We start from the raw sequence: 19,020 nt of genomic DNA on the forward strand, positions 1-19,020 counted from the left end.
GTTTCAGTACTAGGTCTTTCATTGTAGCAATGCAAAAATGTAAGCAATTTTGGTAAGGTCTGTCATATATCGTAGAGTGACTCAACAACTCTCTTGCTTACAGCGGCCGCCTCAGCGCCACCACGCAGCCCTAATGGTATCAGGCTAAGTAGCTTTGAGCGATATGCATCATTCCGAACCGGTACCTTACCCAGGTCCTGCAGCCATTTTCATAGATTTTTTTGCAACCTTTGTGAAATATCCTAAAATCAAACATTTTTGCAAGGAGTTGCAGACAAAACCCCTGTTGATTATTGTTGGTACCTGTCGTCCCTTTTTAAAAATTTAATTTTACATGACCCAGTGTTATCATATTAAAATTGGGGTAAATTTGAGTTGAGGGATATGTGAACGATGCGAATATCTAGTCAATATAAAAAGGTAAATCCATCACGCAAGTCCATGCATGTGCACGCCTGCTCTTCAAAAATAAAACTAAAGAGATGGATATATAGGCCTGTATATTAGGACTCAGTAAAAAACAATTATTTTGTACCACTCTATTTGGAGTCCACGATTTTCGGGCTCCAAACTTCCAATTTCCAACCTTCCAACCCTCCTGTTGTTGTCTGCTGAATACTTTCTATGGATTCCTATTCAAACCAGAATGGTTTCTGAACAGTTCGCAGGTGGAAGCACTGCACATCGCAGCTGTGAAGACACTGGCTCCAGGGTGATTTCTGGTCTGCAGACTAGATTTTGCTAACAACACAGTAGCGCCATTACACATGTACAAATCGTCATACGATTATCGGATAACCATGATTATATATTTTCGGACATAAAAACATGTTGATAATAGGCATAAATCTGAATCATTGGGAACGCAATCCATGTGTAGCGGTCAAAGGGCTTATATATTTTGTCACCGTAAACGTCGCAACTCTGAACTCGAACCCAAAGAGTAAACCAACTACAGGGATCAAAGTTCACGACCAAACGGTCGCATATGCGACCCGAAAAATTAACATGCGACTTGAGTTTAACTGCGTACTCGCACCGGGCGAATTAATATCCTATCCTATCGTAGATCTCTTGGTAACTGGTTACATATAGCTCACGGAACAAGTGGAGAAACCTAGCGGCAAAGTGAGAGATTGTGCTGATGAATGATAATTTATGCGCCAATACCTTTTCTGGTCATTTCATTGGTCTGGATATTACCGCCGCTTAAACCTTGTTCCCACGATCTCGATCAATAGAGCATCGGCGCTACCACTCGACTGGATTGTAACAAATGGGAAACGAGGTCTAATTGTCGATGAGGTATCTAGGGCACAGGTCGTCTGCGTATAGACCAGTACATGGCTATAGGTCATGGTGAGCGCTCGCGGCCGTAGCGAGTCTTGGTATTGATACCCTTTGCACTCTTCTATTGGCACTTTTCAACTCAAGTGAGTATTCCAATCTTGTGAGGAGCGCAATTAGATAGGCCGTGCATGATGAGTTTGATGATGATCCGTCGGCTTTTCCGTAGTGAAAAAAGGCGCGAAAAAAACGGCGGAAAAAATACCGAAAAGGCAGGAAAATATTTGGGACTTGGGTTTGCAAAATGCGACTTCGATTATGGCAAAAGGTCGAACAATGCGACATGATAAAGAAAGGGAACTTTGATCCCTGAACTAGGATATCTACTCACATTATTTATTACTCACGACACGTCACTCAAACTTCTCATTTACAAACAGCACCGAAACATCACAGGGCAAAAGACTCTGGCGCTTTTCAAGAGAATGTCTTGTTTAGCTACAGAGTGTGGGGGATGGTTTTCTGGATCTGCCAGGACTTACTCAAAACATCTAAACATCAACCTTTACCATAATGGGTAAATAGCCCAGCCCAAATATCAGTCTCTGAACCAACTAGCACTTGGAAATTAAAGAAACAACCAATCAGCACACAGTTGTACCAATACAAGAGTACCAGACAGGGCCTAGGGCCAGGGCTTAGTAACCCGGTGCTAATCAGGAAGTTCATAAAAGGGGTCAAACAGCTCAACAGATAGAGATAATAAAACAATAGAAAGGAGCAATTAAGAAGGAAGGTGTTAAGCTCACACTGGTTAACGATCCTGGGTGTATGGGTCTACCAGGGCCAGAGAAGAACACAGAATATTAATTATAGACTTAGTAGGCAATTCCTTATGTTGTCACACGGTATACGGTAAAAAAAGAAACGGAAAAAAAGACAATGGAAAAAAAGCCCGGTAAAAAGACAACAGGTAAAAAAGGCAACGGTAAAAACGGTAACGGAAAAAAAGACAACAGGTAAAAAAAGCAACGGTAAAAAAGACAACGGGTAAAAAAAGCAACGGAAAAAAAGACAACCATCTAGGTAAAAAAGACAACAGGTAAAAAAGATGACTACTATCAAAGAGGACCCAATTAACTTTCACAATACAGCGAAATTAGTTGTATTGATTTACTAGTATTCAGTATTGCCTCATTTCCAGAGGAAGGGTTCCATCTTATTAGCCAACAAAGCGTCATTAAAGGGAGGAACATCATCGCTGTAGGGCTCTAGGCATGATAGGGCTGTCGGAGTGCCGGCTGTGCAGTGGAAACATCAGCGCCTGTCACCAGACCTCCGAGGTCCCGTGTTCAATTCCCGGTCTGTCTGGCCTTTATGTCATAGAGTGGGCGGTTTCCTCTGTCGTATCCGGTTTCCTTCTACATTGTACATGTACAAGTTTGCTTTACAATTGCCCAATATGATTTGAGAGATAATAATGTCCAAGTTGACGCTCAGCTCTCAACTCAATATTTTTTATCATCGCTCTATTTGGCGAGTGTAGGCGCGCCCGTCCTTGATCGAACACCATTTTGATTGGAGAGATGCGCCTGAGTTGGTCTTTTTTACCCGTTGTCTTTTTTACCGTTGCTTTTTTTCCCTGTTGTCTTTTTTTCCGTTGTCTTTTTTACCTGTTGTCTTTTTTACCGTTGTCTTTTTTACCTGTTGTCTTTTATACCCGTTGTCTTTTTTACCGGACTTTTTTTTCCGTTGTCTTTTTTTCTGTTGCTTTTTTTACCTAGATTCGTTGTCACACATGCCTGATCACAGTAGGCCTAGTTCTGACACAAATATTGGCCCAAATATTTACCGGTTGTCCTCTTCCATTTGAAACAACATGATCTCCAGAGCTAGAGATACATGCACACTCCTTTCTAAAATGTCAGGCTATATGCACATGGCACAAGGGATTGTCTGCAGCTGGCAGCCACTTATGCACAGGGGGGCTTGATAGAGGAATTTGGTTTAAAGTTTTAAAAATCAACGCCTTTTACGGAATCTAGGTAATAAAGGTACAGGAAACTGAAATGGTCCATGGACCATGTGCTCACCTGTGGTGCAATCACATGAAAGATAGGACATGTGATTGGGACATGTCGGCATCATCATGTGTGGTCCTTTGAAACACTGTTGCATTTGTACATGGCTGTAGGGGAGTCAGTTAATCTAGTGAAATCAGGAATTTCATGTTGTTCTTGCTACATTCTCAGAACAAAAAAGCAAGCCATGCCGCTGCCCCTAACCCACCCCTTGTGTTTTGTAAATATAAAGAATAATCTTAGCAATTTTTGACTGATGGTGTGGTGTTCAACAGCCGATAGGCCTACAATACAATCTCATCTCAGGAGCGCCAAGACTGAGTATAGACCAGCCTGCTTAGGTCCAACCCCGGGATGTGTCACATTGAAGGGGTTAAAACCAATCAATAATGCACTGGACCTCGTGTAGGCCTGGCCTTGACCTAGAAACATCCTGATGCTAGTAGTGCCGCTATTGGGGACGAGGTCACGCACATGTTTTGAAATGGCGCCTCATAGGTCGAACTCTTACGTACCATTAATCTGCCTTTTTTGAGAGAGGATTCTCGGTTATCATTGTCTGTAATCTACCTATTAAGATACACGCGTGTGCGGGAGTATAATGATGAGAAATAACGTGAGTAACTATTGTATATCCTACAAACAATTTTTTTTGATTTTTCAAAATGGCGCTCAATTAATTAATCAGACCAGTTGTAACAGGTTAAAGAACATCTAATTTAAATCTTCATGGGAATTCGCTACATATGCCTAAGAAATTGGCCAATTATATTTATATTTTTATTAGGGAAATATCCGTCCTAAATAATGACAGAAAAGGGTGGTTTTATATCAATATTGTGTCGACATGGTCAAGGTCAGGTGACATAAACAAAACAATCGCACACACACCCGTCCAAAAATGGCACTTTAAGAAAAACAAATAAGTTTTCCCTGCTTAAAACCACACTGACGACTAAGTTATATTGGTCTACTGCCCAAATCTGAAGTATCAAAATTGTGCTAAGATCGGCCAATTTTTTGCTACAGCTCGATTTGTGTCCCGTACATAACCCATTTTGACCATTTTTGTGTCATCCTGGAGAAAATGTCAAAGTTTGAGAGCTTTGGTATAAAACATGTGAACAGATAGAGTGTTAGGATTGGCATTTTCTCATCCAGATTTGACTGAATTTGATACCCAGGAATTTCTGTGATAACTTGTGTACTGTTTTTCAACTTATGATTTTTTTATTGAAGGGGTATCTTCGTAACACCCCTACCTGTTTTTAACTGCCTTCAAACAAACACCTTAGGATACACCTTCCCAAGTGTTTCTATGACAGAGATTTCCTTTATTGTAGTTAGAAATGACCATGACTATGTGCTGCAACTGCTCTGATTTTCAAGAGATGAGTAAATTTTTTATATCATGACTTTTAAAAATGGGATGTGGCGTGTCCCGTACATAACCAAAATTTTCTCCTTTTTTCACCAGTGTATTTTCATGATTAATTGTTGAGCAAATTCATTGAAATAATTCCTGAGTATGCCTTTATGACTGTTCTTAGATTTGACGAAAGAAATGAATTAAAAAATGTTTATATGTTACCCTGAAAAATATGTGAAGTTCAAAAAGCATGGATGTCCCGTACATAACCAGATTTCAGAAATATTGACCATCTTAAAGTGAAAATATATAATGTTAAAATTGGGATTAGCACTGTTGTTTTTTGGTCACTTACTGGGTATACCACCAAGTTGTAGGTTTGGTAGTATTTTGTTGATATCTGTGAAGCATAGTTGTTTAAACTCAGAGACAAGTTAAAAACAAGTACTTTTTACTGGTATTTTGCCATGTCCCGTACATAACCACTATAAGATTCTGCACATTTTCTCGCTGTTTAGATGAAGATGTTTTGCTTTTCTGATAAGTTATATAAGACAAAGAAAAAATATCAAAAACATCCATGCCAGTGGTATACATTGGACATGTACCAGGCATAATAAGAATGCACTGTCCCGTACATAACTTGGATGTGAGGAAAGTTACGTACGGGACACATTAACTGTTCTTCCAAATGCTGCTAACCTTTCAAGAAATTCTCATAAGTTGTGTTTTTAAATGGTAGTATGTGTCATAAAGAACAAAACTTCATCTAAATTGGACAGTTTATGTAACTCAGTTTTTTTCAGATTTTGTGGAAAAAAAGGAACCATTCATGAATTTTCCGATATTCCGCCACATACCATTACCATAACTAAGTTTCAATAGGTATAATAGGTTAATGTGGTCTCATTTCAAAGCTTTGTTAGTAAACTATCAAATTCATTCAAATTATGCAAGATGCTGCTATTTGTATACTGACTTCTCACCTCTGACATTTTATCATAGCATTGGTGGCCCTGTCCGTACATAACTGTGATGTAAAATGATAATTATCTGCTGTTTATACAATTTTTCTCTCGTATTTTGCCAGTATTTCTTTACGTGTGATAGACATAAATGTTTAGATCTTAAAATAACATTTAAGTTCTGTTTCAAAGGCATTTACATGTTTTTAAAACCCTTTCCAAGGAAGGAGATTGTGGAATTTTGGCTTCCCACGGAAGATTCTTATGCTCTGCAAAATGGCTTCATTCGTCCTCTGATTATTATTGGAATTTTCAAATATTTTGATTGCTTTTCTTCCACCTTTTATTGTGTGAATTTGGATATGAATAAGAAGAGCCTGCAACATTTGGGAATGGCTACCCAACATTCCTTCTAAATTTGAGAATTGTTTGTTTCTTCATGTTGTTTGTCCTTGACTTTTTTTCTGAAACCGAGGGGCGGATCGCCACTAAACTAAGTATGTAGTATTTGATGGGTGTTCTAAATCTAACAAAGCCCGATTTTGAATTTAGAAACAATCTGCGAAATAATTGATGATTTATTGATTTTTGACAAAGTTCATGCTTCATTTAAGAAAAGCAATGAGCAACGTCATTCCTAGTCATGACCTCAGACATCATGATGTCATGCCCCTCCCACAACCACTTCAAATTTATGTCACAATCTCTCTCTGCTGCTTAAGCGAGACAAACCTTGATAAGGTTGTAAGTTGGAAAGATAATAGAGAAGACAAGAGCTGACTGCTGAAAAGATGAAGTTACAAGTGTGTCCACGATATGAGTCACTAAACATAGAACTGAGCAGAATCTATTAAACACGAGAAAAAAAGATATGGTGAGCCAGTCCCGCACTCCGCAGGTTGTCACTACTCAAGAGAGGTATGCACTCAGTAAAGCAAAGAAAGGGCTTTAGCAGTGATACCTTCCACTTCCAAACATAAACTTCAAGTTCTTTGATTTCTCATTAGAAGTCTCCAAGAAGTAGGAAAAACTACTTTATACAGACAGTTTTGGGAGATTGACAAAGTAAACTTAGTTGCAAGAAGAACTTTCCAAGCCAGATATTGAATCAGTGACTGAAGCAAATACATCACCTTTGAGTGACAGACAAAGCAGATGTGGTAACATAGCCTGTTGTAAGTATTTCACAAAAATGGTTATGTACGGGACATGGTGCATCTGTATTTAAAAATGACCTGAAACACTACTAACTGTGATGTGAACTCAACAAATGTACCATTGTTTAGTTGTCACATGTGCCCAGATTTAATTCCATGAGTTTTGAGATACAGTCTTAGACATAATCACAGAAAATACTCATGTTTCACATAAAAAAAGTTGTGCTTCTTTTTAACAATCAATTTAAAAAGCTGGAAAATCCAGAAAATGGTCACAATTGCAATTATATAATCTATTGTGAATTGTAATGTAACAGAATAATTTATAAAAAAGAGTAACAGGAATGATTTACTTGAAAAAAAACCATTGCAATCATGTTGTCCAGTACATTTTGTACCAACTAGTGTCCCGTACATAACCCACACCGGAAAGTCAAATTTGAAGCAGATAAGAGCTTCAGACGAAGATTAATGTTGATTGTTGTGTGTTATTTTTTAGGTACCATTATACTGCTTAGGTTCATGGATGTTTTTTGACTAATAATCTGTTAGTTTTTTAAGTGGGAGAAACGACAGTCAGATAAAATTGAGAAAGTGTGCGCATACTCTTTTAAATCGGTAAATTTGTGAAGAAAAATCAGTTGAAACAAAAAACTTGTCATTTTATTTTATAGTTTAAACCAAGAGGTCCTCAGCAACAAAGTTTTAGGCAAATCTGAGTTATTTTATATCATTTCATATGCTGTCATTGGTTCACTGTCCTGTACATAACCTGGAAGAAACCATAGACTTCAAACTGATATAAATTGTATTCAAAATAGATATAAATAGTATTCAAATTCCGTCTTCAGTTCCTTTGTCCTATGATGTGTACAGTTTGATTCAGAATAGAATTACTCATAATTGGGAGGGAAAAATTTTTGACTCCCTGGTTGACACAAAGCGCCACTGATCTTGAAACACCCCATATACTTGTGCCAAGTTACAGTTCAGTAGCTTCAGCGGTATTTGAACATGCCACTTTTGTCTAACAGTGGTGCCATCGGGACACTTTGTCCTCCTTGACCTTGAAAAGTATATCGAAAAACGAATACGGTGGATATATGATGTACTCTTGGTAAAAGTACCTACCATATTTTTCAGACCAGTATTAAGCAAGCAATCGCATATTTTCACTTTTGATATTTGGCCGCCTATTGGCCAAACTATATCGTATAACGCCATGATTCGGATTCTGAGTAGGGGTCACCCAGGGGTACATTTGTACCAAGTTTGAGATCTCTGGCTAAAGCGGTTACAAAACGTGCCACCATTGACTAACGGCGGTGCCGCGATCAAACTTTTACCTCTCTGACCTTCAAAAGTAGGTCAAATCCAAAACCTGGAGGATATATGATGTGTCATTGGTAGAAGTACCTACCATATTTTTTTCAAAATTTTTGAACCAGTATTAAGTAAGTTATTGCAGATTTTCAATTTTGACCTTTGGCCCCCTGGTGGCCAAACCGCGAGTTACATGAGGTCAGAATTTGGTCTCTGAGTAGCAGTCACCAAGGGGTACATGTGTACTAAGTTTGAGTTCAGTAGCTTTAGCGGTTACGAAACATGCCACTAGTGTCTGACGACGACGACGCTGCATCATTGTATAAAGGCTCACAGTCACAGGTGAGCCAAAAAGGTACAGGAAAAAAAGGTACGGAAATAAAGGTACAGGAAATAAAAGTACCGGAAATAAAGGTACCGGAAAATGAAATGGCCAGGGCCATTGTGATCACCTGTCAATATGAAAGGGAGAGTTTGAGAAAGAACTTGTCATTGTTAGGAATTAATCATGCAATAGTTGTGGGATGGTGTGGTTTGTCTTGAAAAATGAAATGGCCAGGGCCATTGTGCTCACCACCTCATGTGGAGGAAAGATGGATAAAGAGCATGGTATTGTGTCATGTAGTGTTAGGTTTGATGTAGGTCCAAGCAATTACAATTTCCCCAAAATGGCCAATTTACAGTACATTCGACCTCTGTGACCTTGAAAAGTAGGTCAAATCAAAGATGACCCGGGTGACACATTGAATGGCTGTTAGAATTAGATGTACCTATGATATAAAATTGGTGCCGATCGGGCAAGTCATTACTAGGAATAATGGCATTTTGATGAATTTAGGATTTGGCCCCCTCTCTGGAGGCCAAACGGCAAATCAGATCGCACCAAACTTCGGTACCTGAGATCACCTGATCAAGGGGTACATGTGTACTTAATTTGTGATCAATAGTCATTGCAGTTAAGAAACGTGCCATAGTTACGGCCTGACGGCGAATTTACGTCATTTGACCTCTGTGACCTTGACAAGAAAGTCAAATTGAAAACCTGTGTGACATATACTGTATGGTGGTTAGATGTACCCATGATATCAAATTGGTGGCAATCGGGCAAGAAGTTAAGGAATAATCACATTTTTAAGGTTTTTGGATTTTGCCCCCTGGTGGTCAAGTGGTGAATCATATTGGACCAAACTTCGGTCCCTGAGATCACCTGACTAAGGGGTAAATGTGTACCAAATTTGGGATCAATAGTCATTGCAGTTTAGAAACGTGCCATCGTTACATCCTAACGGCCAATTTACACCATTTGACCTCTGTGACCTTGAAAAGGAGGTCAAATCAAAAACCCGGAGGATATATGATGCACCTTTGCTAGAAGTACCTACCATATTTTTTCAAAATTTCCCGACTACTATTAAGGGAGATATTGCATATTTTCACTTTAAACGTTTGGCCCCCTGGTGGCCAAACCATGAAACGAATCGGACCGAAACTTGGTCTCCAAGGTGTCATTACATAAGGGTACATGTGTACCAAGTTTCAACTCAATAGCTCTAACAATTACGAAACGTGCCCTGCTAACGGACGACGGACGACGACGAACGACGACGACGACAACGACAGACGACGGACGCCACGGTATGGGATAAGCTCACCTCTGCTAAGAGGTGAGCTAAAAAGGTACACAATATTTTTTTTAAATATCATTTTCTCTCTTTTTCTATTCATAACTGTAACTTGATTTGTTGCGTAGGCATTGCATAGGCCTTAGAAATAGGTATATCAAATTTCCAGTATACCGTTATGGTTTTCAATAGTGAAAACACAGCTATCAAGATCATGATGATTGTAAAGATTCAAGGACAATTCCCTCTGCAAAAGGGTTAACTGATAAATGTACCAATGTTCAAGTTTAATTGTAATTGATCAATTAACATTCATCATAAGTGAGCTAAAAAGAAAGGTACTGGAAAAATAGGTACACAACATTCATCATAGAGCTGGATCCAATTAACAATGTGCCTGGCCAATTAGGTCCTAACAGACAAATTACTAGATTTCAGACCAAACACAAGCTATTTAGGGAAATTGGCAAGAATCTTAATGTGAAATGCCAGGTAGGATGCCAGGTGGGCCTCCCTTTCCCAAGACCCTGGATCCGCCCCTCATAAGAATACGACTCGAGTATTTTAAAATTTAAAAGAACATGAATGTCAGGGCTTTTGATAACTTTTTTGGTCATTATTGATCTTGATGCACCATTTTGGGAGTTTGGGGTTTTAACGGGCATTGCAAATACTCCCAACTTGTCAGTATATCCCAGGCTGGGCGTACAGATACTTCCAATTTCCTAAGGTTGGAAGTATAAACTCATGTTATGCAATGCATGTTATGTTATGCATTGCATGTTGTGATCCAAAGTTCTCTTGCATCTCAAACCACAGAGTAAGTGTAAGGCTTGTCCTATTTCGCCACCTCGTCGTCTTAGCTGATAATGGCTGTTCCAGGCTTCATTATTCATGCTCCATTTCAACAGCTGGACAGCCGACAGGAACCCCTGAATTCCGAAATGAAAGCCCCTAAACAATGGAGCCAAAGCATGACAGATTGGTACTCGAGTTCCTCGTTGGTGGCACTGCCGTGCAGAATTCGTAATTAGATATTCTAAATATCAGTAACCTTGAGATTCAGTGACCAATCACAGCTCTCACTCTGGGCACGTGCCACTAGGATGACTTCACCGGCCGCCAAATATGGTCAGCTACTATCGTAGTAAAACATTTTCATTCATAAGGCTGTACATGCAACATCGTTCATTGGCCAGCCGCATGTTTAAGAGGACTTGGGCATGGTAGAGTAGCGCCAGCGGGGAATTTTGGAACTAATTGTGAGAGACATGAGAGACTGACTATCAAGTGCCGGCCGTGCTGAGGAGTGTGAGGCGGGCGGGCGGTGAAAGTTTTAAGTTTGACGCCAAACACATTGGGACTCGGGATTTTTGGACGTCAGAATACACCTTCAGATATATTAGAAAGCGTACGCTGAAATCAGATGTTCATTTAGGGGGTGTCACAATACGTTTTTGGCCCAGAAAACCTGGCGTATTGCTCTTTTCCACGGGCGTATATACGCCCATACGCCCGTTATCTAAAGTCCTGGAATGTAGTTATTACCAAAAAAAAGTCAGCTCCCCTGTCGGGCAATTTCTTCAAAGAATTTTCCTCAAATTCATTCCGTAACAAAATTGTCCGCAATGTATTAAACTATTTATAAGGCACCACCTTAGTCACAGAAGAAGAAAATGGGCAAGAACCAGTTGAAGAGAATAATATTCTAAAAAAAATGTTTGTACCTTATTTACCTATTTTAAGTATTTATGCCATTTTTTGTACATTTTTTCCGGTACCTTTATTTCCAGTACTTATATCCTGTACTTTTATTTCCGTACCTTTTTCCTGTACCTTTTTTACTGTATACCCCTTTTACGGACACAATAAGCTGCAATCCTCATCAGTTTTCACCAATTGCATTTCATTGGAAGTAAAACCTATATTTTCTTGTATTTTCTTGCAAAAACGCTACCAGTGCCAGTGCCAGTGCCAGGTTATGAACCGACCCAGCTGTGAAGGACAAAAAATTCCCAGGAATAAGTTATCTAGTATAGTACCCATAGGTAGTAGTGATCCCAATACTGCATACTGGAGTGGTGGTCTAAGGGTTTTGAAACATGTCTCTTTTCTGTTGATTTTGCTTGTTTTAGCAAAGACATTTTTGGAAACAGACTCCACCATTCTCTGGGTTTATTTTATTTGGATAAGTGAAGGCCTACCTACCTTTGCAATTATAAGCTTCAAAAACATCTTCCTGTATCTTATAGATGGTGGATATTTTAGGCACTGTGGATGATGAATTGTCGTTTGTAACAGCTTCCTCTGGTTGTCACTGTCCACACACAACCTTAAACATCTATCCTGAAAATAAATTTTTAAATAGAAAGATGAGGAGACGGCTCACCAGTGAGTGGTACATGTACATGTAGTTCAATCAATCAATCAATCAATGTTGGCATTTGTAAAGCGCTCCAATTACTCAGCGAGTGGGTATTCTGGAGCGCTTTTTCCCCCAAAGCAATTGCAAAAAGGTGGCCCTTTAGGAGGGACTTGAAAGTCTGGAGGGAATCAATGTTACACTTACAGAGCTTTTGCGGCAACTGGTTCCACAGTTTTGGAGCAGCTACCGCAAAGGAACGACCACCAAGAGTCTGGCACTTGAACCGAGGAACCTCAAGGAACATCGCAGATCCTGATCTGAGGCTTTGGCGATCGAACCTTCCTAATTGAATCATGGATCTAAGATATCCTGGAGCCTCCACAGTCTAGCACTTGAACACCTAGAGCATAATCTTGTACTGGATACTGAGCTTGACTGGTATTGGTAACCAGTGCAGGTGGACCAGCACAGGGGAAATATGGTCAAACTTTCCCACCAAACACACAACTCTTGCGGCAGAGTTGAAAACCCATTGGAATCGGTTCGAAAACTTGATGGGGATACCATTTATGAGAGAATTTCAATAGTCAAGGTGGGCGATGATAAAAGCATGTACCAAGGTCTTGGTGGATATTTCCGACAGAAAGGTTCGAATTTGTCGTATCCGATAGAGACCATAGTAGGCCTTGGCACACACTTTGTTTACGTGTGTCTCCAAGGACATGTTGCAATCAAACCATGCACCGAGATTGCGAACACAATGGATTGGTTCGAATTTGAGAACGTAGTGAAAAGCTGCTGCTGTGTCCAGTGGTAAGACCGTTGTGACTGACTTGGGCGTCAGATCGGAGAAAATATCGTTTGATTGTCCTTACGTCTTGACGTCTCCACCCTGTTGGTGAGTCGTCGTTGGATGGTTGGCCCTGTGGCGTCACTCTTGGTGGTTGTGACGTCCCGCTCTTGGCGGGTGTGGTTGTCAAGGGTCTTTCCGGGAGAAAGGGTGTGCGCATGAGTGACGTCATGTCGTCATTCTCGGGCGGGAGATGAGCAGCAGGGTTTAAGTGTGCTCTGAAAACGGTTTCGGTACAGTGGTGACCTCATCAGTTAAGCTAGTGGACTAGAACGGAGTGTGGCAGGTAGTGTAGCCTGCTTGACCCTTTTGCCGTCCGGTTTGTGAGTCGGACCAGTTCCCTTATTGTATTATAGGGGAGCCATACTCTATCATTGTGATATGAGGAGGGTCGGGGCTGGTGTGCTTACGACTGAAATGGTATGGTGTTGTATCTATTTCAGATTTAAAATGACATAAGAGTGTTTTGGGGACGAGGATTCTGGGTGATATCCCTGCAAGGTGCTGCATGGTAAACGATATTTCAAAGTGAAGACACCATCAGCTGATTTTTGCTGATGCGAGAGTGGTGGTAAATCAGGGCTTAAACGGAGAAATAAATGATAGAAACGCTAAAATGGCATGAGCGTGGTTACCAGGACGTGTTGTCCTTGATGTTGAGTCCTAGCGGCGACATGGTGCGTAGACGGTGGATCCAGAAGGACTCTCTGGAGAGTCTGGTGGCCTTGGCTTGGGCGCCATCTGGAGGGATGTGCATGAATTCAAGAACCGAGACAGTGATATCTTCCAGGCCTTGGTGGTCTGGGAGGTTGAAGTGATGGCCTACGACATCGGTGTCGATGTTTTTATTGACGCTATAAAAGTGTCCTTGGAAGCGTTCTAGTAGTGAGCGCTTGGTTTCGCCTACATATTGAATGTGACATTGTCTACATTGAATACAATAAATAACATTATTGCTTTTACAGCAAATTTTGGTTTTTGTGTTATAGATCTTCCCTGTAGTCCTGCTAGTGATATGTCCAGTTGTGTTAAGGCGTGGACAGTATCTGCATGTTCTTGGAGAGAGACAGGACCAGCGTGGGGGCTTGGTTGTGCTGGGTGCTGCGACCGTGGAAGGCCCTAGTTTGGCTCGGACTAGGTTGTCCCTGAGGTTTTTAGGTCTTCTGAAACCATGTATAATAGGTGTCGCATACAGGTGTAGAGTAGTTTTGTGTCTTGCTAGAATGTCCAAGTTGTCCTTTATGATCTCGGCTGGTTGTTTAAGCGCCGGGTTGAAGGTGGTGACAAAGAAGAAAGGAGCTTTGTCTTCCTCCTGGGTTCCTATTGTGGTAGGGTCTGGATTGAGAAGAGACTGGGAAGCCACCTTGACACGGAGAAGGATATAAAGAGAAGAAAAGGCCTAGCCATGGACGCCTTCAACACCCTATCCAAATACTTCACCAACCCAAGAGCCACAACCAGAATCAAAATGAACATCTTCAGAACTTTCGTCACCAGCATTTTTCTTTACAACAGTGAACTCTGGACCCTCACGAAACTACTGGGAAACAAAATCGACACCTACCAAAGAACCCTCCTGAGAAGAATAATTAATGTCAAAAGAACAGACAGAATCTCAAACCAAGAACTGTACCAAAACCCACTCATGGAGCCAAGATGTAAAAAGGAGAAGACTGAACTGGCTTGGACACCTCCTAAGACTACCAGAGGGAACACCAGCAAAACAAGCCATAGATGAATTCCGAAAGCCGACAAGAAGACCCAGAGGCAAACCAAGAACCACGTGGATGAGCCAAATAAAAACAGACCTTGCTACTATCAACATAAACTTCGATATAGATCACGTGACCGAACTGGCAAATGATAGGGCAGCATGGAGATGCCTTGTGACGTGCGCAATGTCAGCCAATGACGGAAAGCGTATTTGATGATGATGATGACTGGAAGCAAAATGAAATGGCCAGGGCCATTGTGCTCACCTCATGTGGAGGAAAGATGGATAAAGAGCATGGTATTGTGTCATGTAGTGTTAGGTTTGATGTAGGTCCAAGCAATTACAATTTCCCCAAAATGGCCAATTTACAGTACATTCGACCTCTGTGACCTTGAAAAGTAGGTCAAATCAAAGAAGACCCGGGTGACACATTGAATGGTTGTTAGAATTAGATGTACCTATGATATAAAATTGGTGCCAATCGGGCAAGTAATACTAGGAATAATGGCATTTTGAAGAATTTAGGATTTGGCCCCCTCCCTGGAGGCCAAACGGCAAATCAGATCGCACCAAACTTCGGTACCTGAGACCACCTGACCAAGGGGTACATGTGTACTTAATTTGTGATCAATAGTCATTGCAGTTAAGAAAACGTGCCATAGTTACGGCCCGACGGCCAATTTACGCCATTTGACCTCTGTGACCTTGACAAGAAGGTCAAATTAAAAACCTGTGTGACATATACTGTATGGTGGTTAGATGTACCCATGATATCAAATTGGTGGCAATCGGGCAAGAAGTTAAGGAATAATCACATTTTTAAGGTTTTTGGACTTTGCCCCCTGGTGGTCAAGTGGTGAATCATATTGGACCAAACTTCTGTCCCTGAGATTACCTGACTAAGGGGTAAATGTGTACCAAATTTGGGATCAATAGTCATTGCAGTTTAGAAACGTGCCATCGTTACATCCTAACGGCCAATTTACACTATTTGACCTCTGTGACCTTGAAAAGGAGGGCAAATCAAAAACCCGGAGGATATATGATGCACCTTTGCTGGAAGTACCTACCATATTTTTTTCAAAATTTCCCGACTACTATTAAGGGAGATATTGCATATTTTCACTTTTAACGTTTGGCCCCCTGGTGGCCAAACCATGAAACGAATCGGACCGAAACTTGGTCTCCAAGGTGTCATTACATAAGGGTACATGTGTACCAAGTTTCAACTCAATAGCTCTAACAGTTACGAAACGTGCCCTGCTAACGGACGACGGACGACGACGGACGACGACGACGACGGACGACGGACGCCACAGTATTGGATAAGCTCACCTCTGCTAAGAGGTGAGCTAATAATCATTGCCATTTGACCTACTTCTGGGCTCAAGGCGGCCATCTTAGAAAAAATACTTATTTTGTCAATATCTCATGAACCATGACATTTTTACTGTCAATAACAGACCTGCCGACCCAATTTTGAAATTTGGTGTAGAAGCTTTGTAAAATGAAATGGCCAAGGGCCATTGTGCTCACCGTATAGATATTTGGTGGTTAGGATAGGAATTCATCCTGGTTAGGAAACATGCTACATCATGTATAGTAAATGTAGTATAGGTCAAACCAAAGTCAGCATGACATGTGATGTATCGCTGCTTGGAGTTCCATAAAAATATCATCGAAAACAAGTCACTAATAAGCAATATATTGCACTTTTTATCTTTTTTAGTTTAGGCTTCCGCGTGGCCAAGTCAAGAATCCAATGGGATTGAAATTCGGTGTCCGAGGTTACATGACATAGAGATTCATGTACCAAGTTTCAAGTGATAGCTCTAGCGGTTAAGAAACTGGCCAGTGGCATAGGTTCACTCAAACAGCAAATTAATGTCCACTTTGGTTCATTTTATCAGCTCTGTTATTCACATTTGATGAGTGTAGCATTTTTGGCGCCAAATCAATCGTCGTCTGTTTGGCATGCCGCCGGCCAGCATCTACGCTGGGGCGAGTTTCCTCATTCAAAAGTGAATAACAGCTGATAAAATGAACCAAAGTGGACATGTTTGGTGTCATTGGAAAGGGAATTTCATCAGAAACGCAACTGAATAGATAATAAAACAATTCTAACCTGCTGAAGATGCGAATTTAGTTATTGAAATTTAAAATTAAAATATAAAATATTTTTTGATGCGGGTGGAAAAAGTAATACAGGTGGGGATGATAAACTAACAACTCTTTATAGGCCTTATCACGGCGTTTGGAGGCAGTAAAGCCCGCAGCACACAAGCCGCCAACTTTGGCGACAAGAAGCGTTCGGCTCACGCCTCTTGACGCCAAAGTTGGCGGCCAGTGGATCCCGGTCAGAGCACACCTGCCCAGAATTGGCGTCCAGTAGCGTCTTTTCCGCCACTTTAGGCTGCCATTTTTAAATCATGTGACATCAAGACGCAAGCTGATTGGCCATAGCCTCGCCGCCGACGCCAAGTCAGGCGGCCCTCCGTAGCACACTTGGCTTCTTCTTGTTTCAAACGCGGCGACACGCGTCAAAAATCAAACATGTTTGATAACTCACACAACGTAGTGAGTGTAATGGTTACGTATGTGTATAAAGTGTAAACAAAATTCATATATCCATAATGTCCATCGAATCTGAAAAAATTTGTGCAGACCCATGACAGTTCCGGTTCCGGTACAGTTTGTTGCATTCCATACGGGCCGCGCTTGCCGATCCTGCTTTCATGACGCACCGCAACCACAGTTACCATGATTCCCATTGTTTCCTTCCTCGTGACGCAATTATTTCATGACGTCATGAGCCATTGACCATTCACGCAAGTAGATTTATTCACACCGGCGCCACTGAAGTGCGGGTGTGGGACATCATGATTTTAAAAATCGTCTGCTAGGACATATGTACAGGACAACGTCGGCGGAGACAGATGTGACATTTTATTGCAGACCAAAGCAAACGTCCTCTTCTTCTCGATTTACGTACTTTACTTCAAAAAAGTCAGTTTTAACACTACTGCACAATTATAGAGTGGTCTTAAAGTTCCATTTGGATAGAGATTTGACGGACTGATTTGGAAATTCATTCCAACCATGCAACTGTTTCAGAAATGAGAAACAGCTCCTGGGTGTCATGACATGCATGATGTGTCTTGCCTCTGCATTTTTGTACTCAGACATGTCAACTTTCATATCATTGAAGAAATAATTCATTCCAATGGTATATCAATCACATCATTTATTTAAAAATCGTCTGCTAGGACATACAGGACAACGTCGGTGGAGACAGTTGTGACATTTCAATTTTCATTGCATAGAGATTTGACGGACTGATTTGGCAATTCATTCCAACCATGCAACTGTTTCAGAAATGAGAAAAAGCTCCTGGGTGTCATGACATGCATTCAATTATTATTTCACCACAAAGAGCTGCTTCTTTCAGCAGATATGAGACAGCTACCGGGGCGGGGACTATTTCTTTATGGGGCCTTATTGTTCAGCGTCTCCAAGGAATTCTATTTTTAGAGTCCAATGGGGGGGGGTTGGGGGGGGGCCTTCCCCCCAATGTACTGACTAAAACCTGTCACTTTCAGAGAACGGGGAGGGGGTTTGGGGGACTCATCCCCCAATGTACTGGCTATATATGTCAGAAGGACGGGGGTTTGGGGGCTCCCCCATGTCAAACAGTTGTGTGAGTTCACTAGAGATTGCTCTTTACATATTATTTGGTGTTTAGTTGCGGCAAGTGGTGGCAAGTGGCGTCAAGTCGCGTTCGCCGATGCCGTTCGTAGCAGACTAGGGATTTTTCAGGCATTCAGGTCTCTTGCGGCAAAAAACGGCTGTGAACGCCGAAGTTGGCGGCTAGTGTGCTGCGGGCTTAAGAAGGTGGGCTGGCTGCTGACTTTGCGTTGAAATTGGGGATTTCCATGACCTTTCCACGACCACGTGCATGCTGTTGCCAATGTTGGCCGAAAAAATTCACGACGACCACAACAAATGCTTTGTTTTTTCTACCAAATCGGCCCTCCGAGTCCGAGTTTGAGAGAAATTGGTAGCAGGTTTAGCTAGATTAATGAATTATTTTAGTACGTAAGCCCTGAACTAACATACCAATTCATCCTGCAGATTTTGAGATGATTGCATGCTAAGAAAACCGGCAGAAATCGATTTAAACGGAGGAGAAAATTTATCTGTTTTCGTATGTGCAGCCATATTTATGCTTGAAACACGAGTTTTGATTGGTCGACATAATTGTTTCGTGGTACTTTTGACCAATAAAAT

General features: G+C 41.1%; 1 protein-coding gene across 2 annotated transcripts in view; it reads right to left on the reverse strand.

Annotated features, from left to right (window-relative positions):
• Positions 1 to 18,900, reverse strand: part of LOC135488313 (protein-lysine N-methyltransferase EEF2KMT-like) — a 72,077-nt gene extending 53,177 nt beyond the window's left edge. For both annotated transcript variants that reach the window (XR_010446952.1, XM_064772875.1), the window contains exons 1-2: positions 18,850 to 18,900; positions 12,013 to 12,150 (exon numbers count right to left, since the gene is read on the reverse strand). Coding sequence is in view for 1 of the 2 variants with exons in the window: in XM_064772875.1 (XP_064628945.1) it covers positions 12,013 to 12,150; positions 18,850 to 18,882 (171 nt within the window). In the remaining variant the exon portion in view is untranslated. The remainder of the gene's footprint in view (positions 1 to 12,012; positions 12,151 to 18,849) is intronic.
• Between the last annotated feature and the right edge of the window lie 120 nt (positions 18,901 to 19,020).

Source organism: Lineus longissimus, chromosome 1, assembly GCF_910592395.1.
Source record: "Lineus longissimus chromosome 1, tnLinLong1.2, whole genome shotgun sequence".
In the NCBI taxonomy this organism is placed as follows: Eukaryota; Metazoa; Nemertea; class Pilidiophora; order Heteronemertea; family Lineidae; genus Lineus; species Lineus longissimus.